Genomic DNA, 20,512 nt, shown 5'->3' on the forward strand with positions numbered 1-20,512 from the left:
ATTCTTTAACGAATATTAATTCGAATTGACAGAGCCCTTTAAATTAAATGCATAATATCAATGTGCTTTTTTGGAGCGCATTAAGCGTTGATCTCTGTGAGAGAATGAGATCCAATTTCGAATTCCAATTTCAAGTTTCGAAACTGGAAAAAGAGATCCAACAAAAAAGACACGAACAATAACGTTGAGAAACATAAAAAACAACATTTTGAAACCATAACTAAATCTTTCTTAATTCACTTTGCCTTTTCCAGAGTTTACTTCATTTCTCTATTAAAACTTTCTTCTTTCTCTCTCATCATCAGTATTTCTGTGTGAGAGCAGTTGTTACAAATGGCACTCAATTCCAAAAATCCAACACAGACAAACAACTCTTCGTCTCTCTCTACTTTTCCCAAACACAGTTCTTGAAATCTTCATCCTTTGCTCAAAAGTTGAGTTTTTTGTTTCAAATTCTTCAACCCCAGAAAAAAAAAATCCCATCTTTGAGATGAAGAGGCAGCTGGGCCTTGCCGTTTTCATGGCGGGTGCCATTTTTTTGGTGCTGAAATGCAATGCTGCTGAAAAAACTCTTCTTGAAAGCGACAAGCAAGCATTGCTAGATTTTGCAAACAATCTCCCTCATTCTCGCTCTTTGAACTGGGATGCGAATTCCCCAATTTGCCACAACTGGACCGGAATCTCCTGCGACGATGAGGGCAACAGAGTAATTTCAGTGAGGCTGCCGGGAATCGGCCTCCACGGCCCTATTCCGGCCAACACGCTCGGCCGCTTATCAGCTCTGCAGATCTTGAGCCTCAGATCCAACGCCATTAATGGGTCTTTCCCGCTTGATTTTGGGGGCTTGAAAAACCTAACCTTTCTTTATCTTCACTACAACCGTTTCTCTGGGCCACTCCCTTTGGATTTCTCTCTTTGGAGGAATCTAACCGTGCTTAATTTGTCTCACAATGCCTTCACCGGCACCATCCCTACCTCCCTTTCTAGCTTGTCTCAGCTCACTGCATTGAATCTTGCCAAGAATTCTCTTTCCGGTGAAATTCCTGATTTGAATTTACCTAATTTGCAGCAGCTTAATTTATCAGACAATGATCTTGTGGGTAGTGTTCCTAGGTCGTTGCAGAGGTTTCCCAAATCTGTGTTTTTGGGAAATGATCAATCTTTGTTGGATTACACTGTCACTAGCTCACCTTTAGTGTTAGCACCGCGTGATCAAGGTTCAAGAATCAAGAATGTAGGAAAGCTTAGTCAAAATGCAATGCTTGGGCTTGTGGTAGGTGGTTCTGTTGTAGGGCTTGTTGGTTTTGGTTTCCTGTTGTTTGTGTGCTTGCTTAGGAGGAAGGCTGACAACGATGATGATGTGTTTACCGGGAAGCTCGAGAAGGGGGAGAGAGCTATCTCCGGGGGCGAAGATGGGAGTAATAAGTTGACCTTCTTCGAGGGGTGTAACTATGCCTTTGATTTGGAGGATTTGTTGAGGGCTTCCGCTGAGGTGTTGGGTAAGGGCACGTTTGGGACGGCCTATAGGGCGATCATGGAGGACGCAACGACAGTGGTGGTGAAGAGGCTCAAGGATGTGAACGTCGGGAAGAGGGATTTCGAGCAGCAGATGGAGTTGATTGGAGGCATCAAGCATGAGAATGTGGCTGTGTTGAGGGCTTACTATTACTCAAAGGATGAGAAGCTCATGGTTTATGATTATTACACTCAAGGGAGTTTGTCTTCGATGCTTCATGGTAATTTTTTAGAACTTTTCTCCATTTTTGCTTCTCAAATTCTTGGCAAACAACTGTGATTTTTGATGTGTGGAAAGATGAAGAAAGCCTTAGTGATTTGTTTTTGATATTTACAGCATAGGCAGTTGTATCAACCAAAAGCATCTTAATGGGCCGTAGAAGAATAATCTCTTAGCTTTTTGTTTGCTAACTACTACCATTTTTTATATATGTTCTTTTTGGGATGATTGATTCTTGTTTTGTTCTTACAATTATTAGTCTTGCATTATTGTTGATTATTATGGATGTAGCTGTTGCTAATAGATGGATGATCAAAGCGGTTAAGTAGTTGTGACTCTTGTTGAAACTTGCAGGAAAACGAGGAGAAAACAAGACTCCGTTGGACTGGGAAAGGCGAGTAAAGATAGCCCTCGGAGCTGCAAGGGGCATTGCCCGTGTCCACGAAGAAAACAATGGGAAGCTCGTCCATGGCAACGTGAAATCCTCCAACATATTCCTAAACCCTCAATACTATGGGTGTGTGTCGGATCCTGGTCTGGCAGCAGTAATGAGCTCGGTGCCTCCACCAGTAGCTCGTGCTGCAGGGTACCGCGCCCCGGAGGTGACAGACACGCGCAAGGCAACACAGGCGTCGGATGTGTACAGCTTCGGAGTGATCCTACTGGAGCTCCTGACAGGCAAGTCCCCAATACACACGACCAATGGGGACGAGATCCTCCATCTGGTGCGGTGGGTCCACTCAGTGGTCCGGGAGGAGTGGACAGCGGAGGTCTTCGACCTTGAACTACTCAAGTATCCGAATATAGAGGAGTTGGTGGAGATGTTGCAGATAGCTATAGCTTGTGTGGTGAGGATGGCAGAGCAGAGGCCTAAAATGTCACAAGTTGTGAAGATGATTGAGAATGTGAGGCCGGGCGAGGGCACCATCCCAATGCCTTCATCACCGGGCGTCGTCTGAGTAGCTAACCTTGTCTTGTCTGAGGAGTTGGGTTCACCGCCTTGGTGGATGCAGTTGAAAAGGAAGTTTGGACTATAATTTGACACTTGATGATGTTCATCGATTTTATTCTGATATTCTTGATCAATTCTTGGTCAATTATTTACTACATTACATTTGATATTGATCTATTTAGTGCTTAAATCCAGTGTGTTCTTCACTACCTTATTTTTTCAATCTTGAATTGAACGTTTTTTAACTGCCGTTAATCAATTGATCTCTTTGTTGTTTCCACTGATCTCGATGGCCAATGCAGTGTACAGTAGCAAGTATTATAGTAAGATAAAATAAAATATTTATGTAGAATTATAAAAATTAACAAAATTCAAAGTTATTAAATTCGATTTGTAGAATTACTTCATCCGTCCGCTATTAAGAGTCACACTTTTCCATTTCGGTCCGTCCCTAATTAAGAGTCACACTTCATTTTTACCATAAATGGTAAGTAGGTCCCACATTCCACTAACTCAATTCACTCATATTTTATTATAAAACCAATATAGAAAAATGGGTCTCACATTCCACTAACTTTTTCAACCAATTTTTCTTTATATTTCTTAAAACACATGCCCGGTCAAAGTGTGACTCCTAAATAGGGGACGGAGGGAGTATGAAAATTAGAAAATTGCGACAAACCATAATTCAAAGTTCAAGATGGCCTTTCAAATTTTAGTAAATTTGCTTTCGGTCTAAATCTTTGCAGTATGTTATGTGGAATTTTATGGTTAGCCAGAATACATAATAGACAAGTATGAATTAGTTACGATTAAGTATGTCTGAATTTAGGTTTAGTTAAGTATTGGTCATCCTCTAATGTTTATAGCATCCTAATTCAAAATCAAGACCAAATCTTTCCTTTTAAATTCTAAAATGAGTGGATGAGATTAAATCTTACGAATCTCAATAAATAGTAGATAAAATATCAACAAAAGGGTAATATCGTCATTATGTTATCATATGATAATTTTCGTAAATATTTTTTTATATCAACATAGTGTATTACAAATATCAACAATATGACATAAGAATATTACACTAGTACAAGAAAATATAACATATATTTATTGAGATTTTTACATAGTTTTATTGAGATTTTTTGATATATTTGTTGATAAAAATCTGGTTATCAACATTTACGAAAATTAAAATAAAAAATATCAAATTTCATCATCCGAACGTCGTCGGAACATATGCAATTGAGATCTCGTTGGAATCCTTATAAAATTATCTTTAATTTGATATATGTTTTGCGAAAAGATAATTTAAATCGAGAGAATTACGTAAATTTAAAATTTTAAGATGATTTTAATGAAAGTGAATTTACATTAATACCCTCTAATTTTATTTATTAATTTTCTTAATTAAAAATATAATTTACATGACATTATTTTAACTACTAGATTTTCTAATCTAATGATTAAGATGATTGCTATGTATAATTTACATCTAAATTTCTAAATTTTTATCGAATCCTGATATTGAAGTACTAGTTCTAAATTTCATGTTAATTATAAAACTATGGATTATTGCGCCAAATATCACAGAATGTTCGAAAATTGCAACTTTCTTTTGTTTTGACAAACTTCAAACTTGGCACATAATTAACAATACCATAAACTTCAATCTAATGCAGGTGTTAATTTTCCACCGATTATTGGAATGTTTATTTGGACCTTTTTTCATCTTCTTGTAAGATAGCACGAGAACCGAGTACTACGAAAAATAGGAGTCTGCTACGGATGAGTTTTTTGGCTGAGTAAAAAGGCGAGGGGTGTGGCGTCAAAATGTGACCATTAATGGTGGACGAATGAAGTAGTAATTTTGGACTGGGGGTGTGATAAATAATTTCTTCAACTTAGACCACACGTTTTCCAAAATCTTATGGCCTTAAATTAGTTGTAGTTAGCAATTAAATGATGAGTTAGCCATTGATCACTACCCATAAGTGTTATATATTCGTTTCGGATTGAAATAATCCTCATTTCTGTGTGTATTCATTTATCATATACATATAAAATTATAATTAGAAATATATTAGTTAAAATATATTTCAAAAAATTTTGATCCCGATTGACTCGATGAGTTAGCACCAAAGTTAAAAGATTGGAGTTGAAAATTTATAATAAAAGATTTCTCAACCCGAATAATCTGCACCCAAATAGTCTGACAACCCGAATGGATTGGCCTGATTGATATCCCTATATTATAAAAACATCCTTGAAGTAGAAAAACAAAGAGCAAACCACATTCTCTGCTATAGATTAACTATTTTGTGCGTGCACAGCATGCAACTAATTTTTTGTGGAAGAAAAAGAAAGCATGCGCAGTGGTACTAAGTCTTACTTTAGAATGGTGAAGAGGAGGTACGAATGAGAGTGTCCCACTTGACAAAAATACTTTTCAAAGTCTCCCTCTAAAAATGAATGATTATTTTCTTGAAAATATCCATTTCGTATTAAAGGGGCTCAACTAATTTTTGACAAGTTGGCATTTAGTATTGTGACAAGTTAATGAATGCAGTGGCCCATTTTACACATCAAAAAATTTGGCTTGAATCTTATCATAGCACAGCTTAGTTACTACTAGTACTAAACTCAATCTCATTCTGTAGAAATTTTTGTAGCAAACAGTTGAAGCTTTTGTCCTTCACTTTTGCATTTTGTTGATTACCAATCATGTTTGGGGCAATTCATCTCTCTTGTCTCCTTGCTTTCCTTCCACTTCTTGGTGTAGTAGCTTTGACGAATACAAACGATTGTAAGTTCTATATTTTTTATCTCCATTTTTAGTGTGGAGATTGCAAAAGTAGTGGTTTTTGTATTAAACCAAATTTATTATTCAAAATGTTCTTTGTACTTTCTGTTTATCATCTTATGTTACCTTGTTTGGAATAACTTTGTGGTGTTGCAACGGTGAGCTTTTACTATAGCACTTTGTGGAGTTATTGTTCAGTTCTCATTTGTTTTTGATGATTATAAACATTGCTTCTTCAACAAATATAAACTTCCATATATATGATATGGTATGCAGTTGTTGCTCTGAAGGCCTTGATGTCTAACTGGGATAACCACCCACCTAATTGGGATGGCGCCGATCCATGCGGGAGTGGTTGGGACGGGATCACCTGCTCAAATGATCGAGTTCAATCCATGTAATTACTAGCTTCTTTAATAACCATTGAAAAATACCTGACATGCTCATACTATTCTGTTTCAGAACTTTGGCAAGCTTAAATCTAAGTGGTCAGCTAGCATCAGACATTGAAAAACTATCTGAGTTGCAGATTTTGTAAGTTTTCTTGTCCAGATTTGTTCTACATACTAATTCATTTTCTGATCATCAATTTCTTTGCATATATAGGGATCTTTCCTATAATAAAGACATCACAGGAGAGCTTCCTTCATCAATAGGAAATTTGAATAACTTGACCAGCTTGTAAGAAAATAATGCCATTTGACTTGTGCATATATTTTATGACATCTCACTATTCTTTATCTATACGTATTGCAGGATCGTCGTAGGTTGTGGATTTAGCGGTCAGATACCACCCTCAATCGGATCCCTACAAAAGCTGGTTTACCTGTGAGCATATATGTCTTGATGTTTACAACTCTAGGATTAGATGAAAACTGACAATCCTCATCTTTGTAGGTCTCTCAACTTGAACAACTTCATTGGTGAAATACCAGCTTCCATTGGTAATATACCGAATCTTTTTTGGCTTGATTTGGCTGATAACAAGCTCACCGGGAGCATCCCCGTCTCCAAGGGAAGCACGCCAGGTCTTGATATGCTTGTCACTACTAAGCATTTGTATGTCCATCGTCATCTTCTGCTGTTGAAACTTTTTTTTATGTTGTAAGATTTTGGTTAGCTTGAAAGAGCCTTTTAACTCAACCAAAAACAATGCAGCCATTTTGGAGGGAATCTATTGTCTGGTGAAATACCACCTCAGCTATTTACCTCAAAGTTAACTCTTAAGCATTTGTAAGTACTTGAAATAAAAAGGTTCTAATTCTTGTGGAGCTTTATGTAACTTTGTTTATCTCGAGCAGACTTCTCGAAAACAACCAGTTTACTGGTGGAATTCCTACCACGTTGGGGCTAGTACGAAGTTTGGAGGTTATGTAAGTGAAACTAACAATAATATCCCATTTTATACAGCAGACATAATATATAGTTTCTGATGAAAATTAGTAAAAAGTAAATCTTGGTGGTGAACAGACGGCTTGATAGGAACTTGTTGAGTGGAGCTGTTCCAGGCAACCTCAACAACCTCAGTATTGTCCAAACACTGTATGTAAATCTTTTCTTTCCATGGTTCGTGTGTGTATTAGCATCGAAAATATCCATTGGAACGAGCCTTTACAGGCACTTGGAAAACAACAAGCTGACAGGACCTCTTCCCAACCTCACTTCCATGGATTCCCTCAACTACGTGTACGTCTCCCGGTTAAATTATGTTCTCAATGATCAACGTACCCTTGTTGTGACAATGTACATGGTAATGCAGGGACTTGAGCAATAACTCTTTCGAAGCAACAGATTTTCCACCGTGGTTCTCATCTCTGCAGTACTTGACTTCACTGTACGTTTCTCTGAATTTTGATGTCGATCATTTCTTTCCTTGCGTGATGATACGATGACAGTATGGTAAATTTCGCAGGATAATGGAGAATACACACATTAGAGGGGAACTCCCTGATTCTTTGTTTAGCCTTTCTCAGCTGCAAACTGTGTGAGTATCATACTTTTTGCATAATTTAGGCCTTGTATGGGAAATTTATGCAACTTTTCTTTTGTACCGTATTAGCGTATTGAGGAAAAATCAAATAAACGGAACGTTGAATATTGGCTCCAACCGCAACAACCAGCTGAAGCTGATCGATCTGCAGAGCAACTTCATTGATGCATTCCCTGCAAGTGATGATTATAGTAATGTTGAAATTATGTAAGCATCTCTACTTGTGACTGCTATCTTCTTCTTGTTTTTGCCAATAATTTTGACTGATAAGATTTAAAAAAAAATTGAACTCAGACTTGTTGGAAACCCGATATGTGAAGAAGGGATCACAGAGGTCTACTGCACCATCTCTAACGACCGGTCTAATGACACATACACATCGCCACAGCAAAACTGCACACCTCTTCAATGCAGCAAGTATCAGATTCTGAGCCCAACCTGCCAATGTGCATATCCTTACTCGGGCACCCTGACCTTCCGGGCGCCCTCCTTCTCCAACTACGGGAACAAGAGTGTCTATGAATCACTTGAGAAAGCACTGATGAACTCATTCAAGTCTCACAACCAACCAGTGGACTCAGTTTCACTGTCTAGTCCAGTGAAGGATTCCGTTGGCTATCTTCAGTTGCATCTTGAGATCTTCCCCTACAGTCAGCTTTACTTCAACTGGACAGGGATTGAAAGAATAGGATTCATGCTAAGTAATCAAACTTTCAAGCCCCCACATGAGTTTGGACCCTTTGTTTTCCACGGAAACGCATACCAATACTTTGCAGGTAAACAGTAACACAAAATTGATCATGGCATACATGCATGCTAAGAATGCGTGTTTGGGATGGCAGGATACATTGCAGCTTCGCGTAAATCAAGCATAAGCATAGGTGTCATTATTGGAGCCGCACTTGGTGCATTCATTCTGCTTCTGTTGCTGGTGGTGGCCGGAGTCTATGCATTCCGTCAGAAGAAAATAGCCAAATCAGCTTCCAAAAGGAGTGATCCATTTGGTATGTTAACATATGTCCACACATACATCAAACTATGATCTGAACCGTTAGATTTTAAGATTTGATATCAACAGATGATAAAAAACATCAACAGAAAATGTTGATGTTGTGTTACATTTCTGTTGACGTTATTTGTCATATGCCGACATCAAATCTTGAAATCTAACGATTCCGATCATATTTTGGAATTTGTACAATATATAGCATCCTCATACACAGGGTATGTGTATGAATATGACAATATTGGTGAGTTGGTTCTTGCAGGATCATGGGACCCCAAAACAGACAGTGGCGGAGTCCCACAGCTGAAAGGAGGCAGAAACTTCACGTTCGAGGAAATCAAGAAATTCACCAACAACTTCTCTACAAGCAATGAGATTGGAAGCGGTGGCTATGGAAAGGTATGTTTGTTTCATGATTTTACTTCATTGCTCAAAAATGATGATTTGATGTTTGTATTAATTTTGGTTAGGTGTATAGAGGAACACTTGTGAATGGACAGCTAGTTGCAATAAAAAGAGCTCAGCAGGGGTCAACACAGGGGTCATTGGAGTTCAAGACTGAGATTGAGCTTCTCTCAAGGGTTCATCACAAAAACGTAGTTGGTTTGGTCGGTTTTTGCTTTGACAAGGGAGAACAGATGTTGGTCTACGAGTACATCACCAACGGAACGTTGAAGGATAGTCTCACAGGTACATGATGATTGATGTAGCTTTCTTTCCTTTACGTTAAGATGTCTGATGGTTAGATTCGAGTTGCAGGGAAAACGGGGATCAGGTTGGATTGGAGCAGAAGGCTGAAAATAGCACTCGGGGCAGGGAGAGGTGTGCACTATTTGCACGAGGAAGCAAACCCTCCCATCATACATAGAGATATCAAATCAAACAACATCTTATTGGATGATCGTTTGAATGCCAAAGTAGCAGATTTTGGTCTCTCTAAGTGTAAGCCAATGTCTGAACAGGACAAGAGTCATCTCACCACTAATGTCAAAGGCACAATGGTGAATATCATGTACTGGTACATTTCAAATTTTGACTAACTTCAGTATTGTGACCGTTTGATTTCTTTGTCTAGGGTTACTTGGACCCCGAGTACTACATGACGCAGCAACTGACCGAGAAGAGTGACGTCTACAGCTTTGGAGTGGTGATGCTGGAGCTTCTGACGTCCAAGGCCCCCATCGTGAAAGGGAAATATGTCGTGAGGGAGATCAAGGAGGCGCTGGACAGGAGCAAGAACTTGTACAACCTGGAGGCCATGGTGGACCCCATAGTGGCGTCCAACATGGCGCCCGGGAGCGTGGAGAGGTTCGTTGAGATGGCGCTGAGGTGTGTCCAGGAGTCGGGTAGTAGTAGGCCGAACATGAGTGAGGTGGTGAAAGAGATAGAGAAGATCATGGATCTTGCAGGGTTGAATCCAAGTATTGAATCTGCAACAACATCAGACAACTATGAAGGAACTAGTAAAGGATCCAAGGATCCTTATGCTAATGAGAGCCTGCTTTCATACAGTGGGTCAGAATCCAAATAGAAGAAATGTATGCGTATCTTTCTCTGCTTTCATGTTTATTCTTGTAAATGGGAGATGAAAACTTTTATTTATGATTTGAGTTTTTTCCATTATTCCTGCCAAATCATCATTTTCAATTTAAATTTTTTCCGTATACAAAAATTTAAATAATACTCCTACAGTCCCTACTTCCTCCATCCACAAAATAATCATGATTCATGAAAGCTGAAATACATCCAACTTTCTGTATACTCCATATACTACCATGTATGGCTCATTACAAGTAAACTCACCTAAATTTCTTAAAATTCATGTCATTCTCTCATAGGACACCTACTCATAGGATATTTTGCGGATGCAGGAAGTACAATACAAAACACAACTGCACAGGATTATGAGAATTAGGAAAAAGAATACTAAAAGAAACTAGAGATAAAGTTGAGGTACTTTCCTATTTTCCCATATCAATGGTTAATTTCAAATTTCGTGTTTGCAGCTTAGTACATCGGCAAATTGCTATACATACATACAGAAATGTCAAAGACAATATTAACAACAAGATCAAATGGCCTTCTGCTTCTTTCCAAAATTTTGAGATTGGTGGTCTGTGTTTCTACTGGGAATAGGTAGTCTATATACTCCTCATAACTGCACCATATCAAAAACATCAGAATTTCTGACATTCGAATAAAATCAATGACCACGGTTAAAGAAAAATTATAAACACACTGGCAATTCTATTACTGAATTTCTCAGAATGAGCTTAATCAAGCTTACAATACATCCAATACAAACAGACTTTTCCCAGAATATTGGTTGCATATACTATGCCCTATAGCTTCAGGGGAGTTCCTCACATAGATCGTATTTCCACTAATCAAGCTTCCAAGACAGTATAGACAGTAAACTTACAACATGTCCATGTATTTTAACTGTAGTCATCAATCCAGGAGGGTGATTGGGTGAAAATATAAGGGATAATAAACTCAATGAACTCTTTTATAACATTAACTTATATGGATAACAGAAAATGGGATCATACACTCAATTAACAATTTCATAAATAGCACAGACACAATAAGCTACTGGATAGTAGAAAATGGGATCTTACTTATATATGTCTCTTGTTCGGTCAACATCCTGGGCATCAAGCTCCTCATACAAAACATAATTAATTCTCAAAATATCACAAATTCAAAACAGATATGAATCTCAGCCAAGCCCTTTGATCAACATACAATACGGGCATGCTTATGTAAGGTTAAAGCATTCTTACCACATGTATATGTATCGCTTCTCCTGAGCAGGAGGCAGATTTGCTATTGCCCTCTCATACACATCCTCAATCCTCTGCCTATTCCCACAGTTCTCTTCAAGACGAATAGGTATGCTCTGTTCCGATCTAGTTTGTTGCTCTGTTTTCTACATGTTTACGCTTAGATTGTTGGAAGAGATGAAGGTCGTTGTTAATTAGAGCCAGATTTTCGTTGTTGCAGCTTTTCATCCGTACTATTTATGTTTTGGGAAAATAGTCCCCACTGCATGTTTTTCTTCTGTCTAGCTGTTTTTAGGAAGTCCATTCACTAGGTCTAGTAAATTTCAGTTTTTTAGTTTTACTCTCTGTCTGATCTCTATTTCATCATGCATGCTTGCATTGTATTTTCCGTTTCTTAGATCTAGCTGTTAGATAATTCTACAATTTTCCAAGTCTAGTAGTTAAAATTCTCAACCCAAGTTTGCGTGGCAGCAGCGAACCCATTCCCAAGTCCTCTAAACTCTACCTTCGTTCCTATTCCCAAGTCCTCTAAACTCTACCTTCGTTAATTTCTTTCTCTATACTAGTTCCAAAGTGTAGTGAGTTGAGGTTTTTTTATTGACAGTTGGCTGAGAGCAGCGGCGGATCCAGGTGGGATCCCCTGGGGTCGGCCGACCCCACCGGCAGTCCACCGAACACTGTCAGAAAACATCAACTTCGACCTTTGACACAGCAGCAGCTCCGCCTCCGACCCCACGTCAGGCTTCAACTCCATAAGCCTCCTACGTTTTCCAAATAATGAGAGGAAGAACGAACAATAAATACTAGTAATAAAAATAGATGAGAGACATTGAGGAGGGGTTGCAGAAATTTCAGGGAATCTGCGTTCAAAGATGAAAACGACGATGCCTAATTCCCTTATCAGTTAGGTTAAAATATTGAAAATTATGGGCCTATTTTACTCTTATTTTGTTGGGCCAGCTGGTAGCAATTAAATACTAAGCCTAATTGGAGTATAATTTTCGTTTCATAACTATAGTTTCATTATATTTATAAATTATTTAATCATCAAGTTCTCTTTCCGTCTCATAAGTTTGTCCCATTTTATCAGTTTCGTCCATCATATAAAGTTTGTCTCAATTGAAATCTTTCCAAAAATAGATACTAAATATACCCTTCAATTTCCCCAACATGGGACCCTTATTCCACTATACACTTCTATTTAATATAAAGTCAAATAATTTCTTAAAACCTGTGGCGGATTAAATTGGGACAAACTTTATTGAATAGAGAGAGTATTAAATATTTGATGTTAAAATTTTTTGAATTGCTAATGTATATACAATATTCTTATAGTTATTTTTATTTTTTTATATTCAACTCCACGGGGTCCGTGTTCTGGATTCGCCATTGGCTGAGAGTGAGTCCGACGACCATGGATTTCTCGGTTAAGATCTCTTGACCTGGGATCTATGAACATAGAAATGTACTGTGTTCTCCGCCTGACCATCACCCTTCGTCCCATATTAAACGTGACACTTCATTTTTTCACTCGTTTTTAAAAAAAATGATACTCCATTTATCCCATTTCATATGACACATTTCTTTTTCGCACGTGTTTTTAATAAAATCATAATAAACAGTTAAAGTGGAGAAAAAGTAAAGTAAGAGAGAGAATAATATATAGGAGAGTCTCCTCTACATTGAGCGAGAACTTTTTCCAAAAAAGAAAATGTGGCATCTTTTATGGAACAAATTAAAAAGAAAAGTGCGACATCTATTATGGGAGGAAGAGAGTATATACGAACTGAAAACATGACATTACAAAAGTAAAATATTTTGACCGACAACAGCTGCATTGTGTATACATATACAATTCGGAAATGCGTTTACGTTTTACTTATATACATCAATTTATTTACAACTTATACGACTATGACCCATCATTACAATTCATTAAATACTAATAATAATGTTGGTCTCACATTCATTAACACTATCCTAGGAAAATTATTTGAATATGACATTTTATTTTCATCATTGCAATTTTGAAAACAAAATTATATACATTAACATAAGTTATTATATATTCTCATATGTCCCATAAAAATGTGTGCATTTTCTATTTTCTATTTGTGGAAAGTTATCTCCAACTCAGTAGTCATATATATCAACTTATTTACAATTTTTATCACTATAGCCCACCATTACAATTCATTAAACACTAATAATTATGTGGGTCACACTAACCACTAATATTATTTTAGCTATTATTCTTCTTATCTCTCTTACTTTAGCAATTGTACATTAATTCTCGTGTCATTTCAAATATACATATTTTTATGAAAGTATTGAACTTCGAGTTATTATGGCACTGCAATGAACAACATTGTACTGCAAGTTCTCATAATACAAATTACATTATTATAGAACTCTATTATTACATATGGTCGTGGAAAAGCAATTTCAAAATTGAGAGTTATATTACCTTTGTCTATGAAAAATAGTCTTATTTTGCATTTCGGAGTACTCACAAAAATTGGTCTTATTTTAAAAATACAAATATTATCTCATACTTTATTAAGTTTTTTTCCTTCTATCTCTTACTTTTTTCTCTTTCCCTCTCCTATCCTATCTACTCTTACTTTATCAATTTTTTCGTTAAAACCCGTGCCACATACAAGTGAGACTATTTTTTGTGGACAGGCTTAAAATAAAATTGTAATTTTTTGAAATATTTTAGGATTGCCAACTGTTATTGTAAATGATATGCGAAACAAAGAATTAAAAAATTTACAAGACTATAATAGTGAATCGACTTGGTTATTTACCATATGAATATGAAGAGGATTGATATGTTATATACCTTATGTGAGCTCTTTATATGAGCAACACTCTCGTTTGACGCACATTTAGCATTGCTCGTTTCGATTTATATATTTAGATTGATTCTAATACATTAAAATATATTATTGAAAATTTTAAGTTCACAAATTCATAAAAATCAAGGCTTAATTTGTTGTTTTATTAATTTATTTAAAATTATAGAGAAAACGAACAAATCAAATTTTGATTTTTATGAATTTTGTGAAATTAAAAATGTCAATAACATTTTTTAATGTATTAGAATCAAACTAAATATGTAAATTGAAACGAACAACGCTAAACATGCGTCAAACGAGAGTTGTGCTCACATAAGGAGCTCATGTAAAGTATGTAGCATAACATTCCTCTGAATTATGAATACATCGTGTAGGGATGTGTTAAAATGACAACCCATCTTAAAATAACACCATACTACCATTCCTTGCCAATCATTTGTACACGTGGACCAATAATCAGCTGCCATGTGACAATCATAAAAAATTCGCAAGGGTAAATTTACGCGGACTGCAACATCCAATACTCTAGACTGCAATATCCAATACTCTAGACTAAAAGGTGACGCGGCCTGCAATATCCAATACGCTAGACTGCAATATCCAATACGCTAGACTGCAATCTTAGATTATTGTAGATTGCTGTCTAGCGTTTATACTATTGCAGTCTAGCATATATAATATTGCAGTCTAGCGTGGTGTCACAGTGTCATTTTAAGAGTGTTGTCATTTTAACGCATCCCCATCGTGTATATATATATATCATAACCCATATTTATGGTGATAACCTAATAACCCTCATTTTATGGACGAAAAATATCATTTTATGGAATAAAAGTATCATTTTATGCATGCTGAAAAAATATCATTTTATCGTGTATAAATATCATTTTTAGAAAAAATGATACTTTTGACCCATAAAATGATAGGGTTATTAGGTTATCACATAAATATGAGTTATGATATGATCGCACTCCTATATATATATATATTGCATCTATATATTGTAGATTATTTCATAACTACCAAATTTTTATTCAATAATTTTCCATTATTGCATAAAATAAATTTTAAAAGATTTATTATGCATCGTAATCTAAACCGTTGATCATGATAATCTAAGGAAAAAAAATACTATAATTTCATCTTAGTTTTTGAAATAAGATTTTTATCAGAATTATATATAGTATTAGTGTAATTTATGTAATAAATTTTCACAATCTTAAATTCTTAATCATATATTTGGTAAGATTTTAGGAGGAGTTGTTGGGTGAAGTAAATAGAGAGAAAAAAAGGTAGTTGAATATTTTAATGAGGATTAAAGAGAGAGTGATTTATTTTCAAATATAGAAAGTGAACACTTTAAGTGGGAAAAAAAACCAAGAAAAGATGAACATCTTGAGTGGGATGGGGGACGTATTAAATTAATAATATGAATATTGGTCTCTAAAACAAAAACTTTTGTCAAATTCTGATATCACACATTTCACTAATTCATTTTAACTCACATTTTATTATAAAACTAATATATAAAAATGAGACCCACATTCCACTAATTTTTTCTACTCACTTTTATTAACAAAGTCAAACAATTTATTAAATACTGCATCAGTCAAATATTAGATATTTAATGGGAAAACGAAGGCAGTAGTATTATTTTTAGAACCAATGAATAGTACTCCCTCGGTCGCATAAAACATGTTGCACTTTTCTTGTTAGTTTGTCCCACTAAATATGTCATATTTCCACTTTTAGAAAAAGTTTTCTCTCACAATAATGTAAATATTGTATATTTTCTCTTTCTATCTAACATACCGTACAAAATAATACCTCCTAAAATTCCAAGCCGTTTCATAAGTGTGGCATCTTTTATGGGACGATTGGAGTAATTAAATTTCGTGTGGTGACATGCTGTATTTTTGTTTGTATGCAAGGTGAATGGTGAGTAAGAAGAATCAAAGCATGCTATCTTTGACGTAAGCATGGTTTCAATTATTGTTTTCGTCTTGGACCTCTAAGAGCATCATCAACGCCGGACTTCCGCCGGGCGTCGGACCGCCGTCCCCGACGTCCGCGGCAGACGTCCGCCATTGTGCAAGGAAGAGGGGCGGACGGACATCCCGTGCGGACACGGGATTTCCGCGGGTATCTAGCGACGTCCGTCGCGACGACGGCGGGACGTGCACCGCTGTGGCATGCGGACGGACGTCCGATAATTCTATTTTTTTTCAAAATCCATATATACGGCTCGTTGAACTTCATTTCACTCGCACCATTTGTGTTAACAAGTTTTTCTCTCTCTACATTCATCTTTTCATCCGAAAAATGTCGCATTACGATAGTGATTCCCCCGCCACAAGCGAGTCACGGACGATGAATATTCCCTCGCCGAATATTCACTCTCGAGTTGGGGGAAATGCCGGCGGAAGTGCAAGGATGTCCGGGATGATGCCCGGAATGATGCAGCAAGCCGGGGATGATGCCCGGCTACTACAATATGTCCGGGATGATGATGCCCCAGATGCAACAGATGTTGGGGATGCCTGCCGCAATGCCGGGGTCGATGCCCCAAATGCAACAAATGTCGGGGATGGTACCCCAAATGCAACCGGGGATGATGATGCCGCAGCTGCAACAGGGATCCACTGCCGCTGCGGGAGGGAGCAGGCAGGGTGTCCCCCAACCACACGAGGACAATGTCTATCGCCCCTATATGGATTTATTGTCTAGTGATTCTCCTTAGCGTACTACACTGTAGACTCAGTTCGCTGGCATCGAGATGTTCTCTTATGAGGAGTTGGGGATAGCTCCGCGGATGTCGCCAGCAACGCAGCCAGCAGCGCCACCGGCGAGGACGCAAAGAGCAAGGCCACTAGCTCATGTGCAGCGACCGATGATGGGGCGGGGGCGGAGGGAGGCGGCAAGAGAAAGAGGACAGTCTGGAGCATTCAGGAGTGTGTCGCGCTTACAAAGGCATGGATCAGTGTAGTCGAGGATCCATACGTCTCGTCCAACCAGGTCATCGACAGAATGTGGTACCGTATTAGCCAAAACTACATCGACTGGAAACCGGCCGGTGGGAAGGCTCACAATGCAGAGCAATGTCGGAAACTGTGGGAGCGGCTGAGGAAGCAACTCAGCCGATTTGCCGCCCTCTACCAAAAGAACCTCCGGTTGGAAACCAGCGGCATGACCTCCAAAGATGTGAAGCTTCTGTCTCACCAGCAGTTTCCCAACAGTGAGAAGGGGTTCGGGGAGTTCAAATATTGGGAGGTTTATCTTGAGGTGGAGAATTCCCCCAAGTTTATGGCAGGTGTTGAAGCTGGGTGGCCGAAGCGGACGAAGATCAACGCCTCCGGCGAGTACAGCAGCAGTGCCGGTTCCCATGAACTACCCGAGGCCGAGGCAGAGATCCCGACACCTCAGTCGTCTTCCCGCCGCCGTCGCCCGATTGGGCAAAAGGCCGCGATATGACAGGCTAGGAGAGGTTCCAGCAGGTCCCAAGAGGTCCAATCGGAAGCTCCTTCTGCGATCACTCCCGAGCTCAACAAAATGGCCGAACTGCAGATGGCGCAGTTAATGATCGAAACAACGGAGAAGTGGCATGCAGTGACAAATCCCATGTCTAAGCGGATGTTGAAGGATGGGATCGACACTCTGAGGAGAAATCTGAGGCTGTCACCCCTGCCCGATACTGATAGCACCACCGCCGACCGGGAGGACGAGTCTGGTGATGGCGAGGAATGAGACGGGGAGCCAATTTGTCGAAGCTTGGGGTAGTTTTTTTTTTTTTTTTGGTTGGTTAAGTTTTTTTTATATTAATAATTTTGTACTTTTTTAAAATAAAGTAGTTGCATTTTCTCCGTATTCGTGTCGAAATTTTAATACTGTACATTGTTTATAATTCAGTGAATTGTTAAATTTGGTGAATTTGTGAATTTTTTTTATTGCGGGAAGTCTGCGCGGGAAGACTATGGGGTGTTCGTCACTGTGCAGTGGGAAGTCCGTATGATGTGGCAGTGCTGGGAAGGCTATGAGATGTCCTTAGTGACGTGGCAGAAGGTGTTTTTAGGAAGTCCGTCGAGAAGGCTATGGGACATCTGCATGCATATGCATTGAGGATGCTCTAATGAAGATGCATAATATTTGGAGAGTAATTTTATTTGTATAGGTCATATGATGATCTGGCTTTACATATAAGCACAAAAAGTATAGATGTTGACAAATAATTGTGCAATTATTTTGACAGCTCAGAATTTCATAAAGACTGGTATTTCCGAAATTTGTCGCAAATAAATGGGTAATTAAATAGAACATAGAAATTCCATTTGAAAATTGGAGTGGAGGTCGCTGTGAATCTATCTGTGCATAATAAATAGACTAGATGACAAATTCACTTTTCCTTTCTTTGTTTCATTTTAATTTTGGGCCAATTATAGATAGCACACCATTGTGCTCCCATTCCCATTCCCATTCCCATTCAAATTTAAATAATAATAATACACATTCATCTCTCTCACAAAGCTAGAAGATTTTGGTGATTTCACAGTCAGCTGCTTATTTTCGAGGTAATTTCTTTTAATTAATCGAATTAGATGATCTGTTTATAATTTATAATTAGAGTTGCTTGATCACCATATATTATGAACGTTTCTGATTGGGATCGATTCAGATTCGTTAAGCTTCTTCTTCATCTTGGATTCATGATTGTTTTTTTCGTTTCTGCTTATATTTAGTTGTTACTACTATTTTGTAGGGTTTAATTGGATAAACAATCATTGTTTGGAAACCATTAACGTAGATATTGAACGTAGTTGACTAGTTCAAGTTGCGAGAATTGGAAATTGAAAACAAAATCGAGATGATTTTGTCTTTTTCTTTCTCTCTCCCTCCGATTATAACTAATGATAATAAAGAGAAATTTGATCAACAAAAATTCATTACTGTCTATTATTCTTGTTTTTACTCCTTTTTCCCTACCTGGATATACATATATTCTGCTTTTGTTTTTATCACGAAGACGAGAGATTATGCAAACCCAAGGTCTAGTTGTCGTTTTTTTAGTATCAACTATCAATCGTCAAATTTAGTCATCATTTCTTAAGGGTCGTTAACTATGAAGAGTAGATTAATTAAATATTTTACTATTGATTAATTGATTGACTATTTTTAGTAATCCATTGTATCATTGAAAATGAATTGGAATGGTGGTTACAAAAAATAGTAACTAATTCAGTATTTTTAATTTAAAATATGAATTATCCTATTTTTATTAGACTACAAGTCTACAATAATGGAAAATGTAAGCAATTTTGAGTGTTTTCATTTAATTTGGTGAACTGGAAAATGATGGCCCACGTGATCATGTGGATTCACATGGTCTGCCTAGTTGTATACTAATTGATGCCCTGTATGAAGAATTTTTGTCACGTATAGTCAGTAAAATGTACAAAATTGTCGTGCAATAATATGTGATAATTAGCGTGATTTGTGCAAATATGAGATGTTTATAGGCATTTAAGTGAATGGACCTGTTTTTGTGAGCTGTAGCAATTCTGATCACATATTTCTTTGGCTCATGTGAAACACTTTTTTTTTGTCAAAAGATTTGTAGAAATGATTTAAAAAAAATTAAAATAGAGAGAGTAAATAAGGGAGAAATGTAAAGAAGTAAGGAGAGAATAGAGTAGAAAAGTAAAGAGAGATGAATTTTTGCTAAAAAGGAAAATGACTCATTTATATTGGGATATCCAAAAAAAAAAATATGACTCGTTTATCTTGAGACGGATGCAGTATATAGAAATTGGACTACTATAAACTATAAGTAGTGTCTACCCATATTATAACAGAACTCAACTATAGGTCGGCTAGTGATTTACTCCAAATTGTTCTCTTTCAATTCATACTCCATCCGTCCACCAATACAAGGCTAATTTTGATCGAGCACGAACTTTAAGAAATGTAATAGAAAGTGAGTGAAAAATGTTAGTGGAAGGTGGACCCTATTTGTATATAATAGGTTTATAGTGAAATGTGTCTAAAATAAAGTTAGTGTAATATTGGGTTTATTATAAAAAATAATTAAAAAAATGAGACATTTATTGATAGACGGATGGAGTAATAATTACCAATTTTGACTTAGGTGTTTGGTTTAATTTATAAAAAGAAATGTTTGATTTTGTCAGAAAAAGTGAGAATTGAAAAAAGCTTATCTTATACTCCCTCCGTCCCATATTTATAGTCACATTTAGTTATGGCACGGATTTTAAGGAATTGATGGAGTGTGTAATTAATGAAGTGAAATGGTGCAGTGTGTAATAAATGAAGTAAGTTGGTTGAAGGTGGGTCCCTTATTGACTTTTTGATTTTTTATTTTTGTTTTGGT

General features: G+C 37.2%; 2 protein-coding genes and 2 long non-coding RNA genes across 4 annotated transcripts; 3 read left to right on the forward strand and 1 right to left on the reverse strand.

Annotated features, from left to right (window-relative positions):
- The first annotated feature begins 255 nt into the window (after nt 1-255).
- LOC125223143 (probable inactive receptor kinase At4g23740) lies at nt 256-2,877 on the forward strand. The gene is made up of 2 exons (XM_048126147.1): nt 256-1,736; nt 2,090-2,877. Exons 1-2 carry the CDS (start codon nt 491-493, stop codon nt 2,692-2,694), a joined length of 1,851 nt encoding a protein of 616 aa, XP_047982104.1. The 5' UTR covers nt 256-490; the 3' UTR covers nt 2,695-2,877.
- Nucleotides 2,878-5,305: 2,428 nt separating this feature from the next.
- Nucleotides 5,306-10,106, forward strand: LOC125223142 (leucine-rich repeat receptor protein kinase HPCA1-like). The gene is made up of 19 exons (XM_048126145.1): nt 5,306-5,490; nt 5,764-5,884; nt 5,950-6,021; nt 6,094-6,168; nt 6,244-6,315; nt 6,385-6,546; nt 6,646-6,720; nt 6,789-6,860; nt 6,958-7,029; nt 7,105-7,173; nt 7,247-7,321; nt 7,400-7,471; nt 7,547-7,684; nt 7,772-8,253; nt 8,320-8,481; nt 8,746-8,882; nt 8,954-9,173; nt 9,243-9,484; nt 9,559-10,106. The coding sequence occupies exons 1-19, from the start codon at nt 5,409-5,411 to the stop codon at nt 10,012-10,014; spliced, it is 2,856 nt and encodes a 951-aa protein (XP_047982102.1). The 5' UTR covers nt 5,306-5,408; the 3' UTR covers nt 10,015-10,106.
- A 260-nt stretch (nt 10,107-10,366) lies between these two features.
- Nucleotides 10,367-12,270, forward strand: LOC125223146. The gene is made up of 3 exons (XR_007176675.1): nt 10,367-10,436; nt 11,301-11,378; nt 11,874-12,270. It is a non-coding gene; the product is annotated as an uncharacterized LOC125223146 (long non-coding RNA).
- On the reverse strand, nt 10,421-11,899 carry LOC125223145. Its single transcript, XR_007176674.1, has 2 exons — nt 11,105-11,899; nt 10,421-10,641 (listed from the first exon to the last, which is right to left on the reverse strand). It is a non-coding gene; the product is annotated as an uncharacterized LOC125223145 (long non-coding RNA).
- Nucleotides 12,271-20,512: the final 8,242 nt, after the last annotated feature.

The sequence above is a fragment of the Salvia hispanica genome, chromosome 4, assembly GCF_023119035.1.
Source record: "Salvia hispanica cultivar TCC Black 2014 chromosome 4, UniMelb_Shisp_WGS_1.0, whole genome shotgun sequence".
In the NCBI taxonomy this organism is placed as follows: Eukaryota; Viridiplantae; Streptophyta; class Magnoliopsida; order Lamiales; family Lamiaceae; genus Salvia; species Salvia hispanica.

Excerpts from the sequence above, each read along its gene's own strand:
- LOC125223143 (XM_048126147.1), top strand. The coding sequence starts at position 491 with ATGAAGAGGCAGCTGGGCCTTGCCGTTTTCATGGCGGGTGCCATTTTT. Across the intron at positions 1,737-2,089 it reads TTTGTCTTCGATGCTTCATG|GAAAACGAGGAGAAAACAAG; the intron begins GTAATTTTTTAG and ends TGAAACTTGCAG.
- LOC125223142 (XM_048126145.1), top strand. The coding sequence starts at position 5,409 with ATGTTTGGGGCAATTCATCTCTCTTGTCTCCTTGCTTTCCTTCCACTT. Across the intron at positions 7,030-7,104 it reads CTCAGTATTGTCCAAACACT|GCACTTGGAAAACAACAAGC; the intron begins GTATGTAAATCT and ends GAGCCTTTACAG. Across the intron at positions 7,322-7,399 it reads CTGCAGTACTTGACTTCACT|GATAATGGAGAATACACACA; the intron begins GTACGTTTCTCT and ends TAAATTTCGCAG.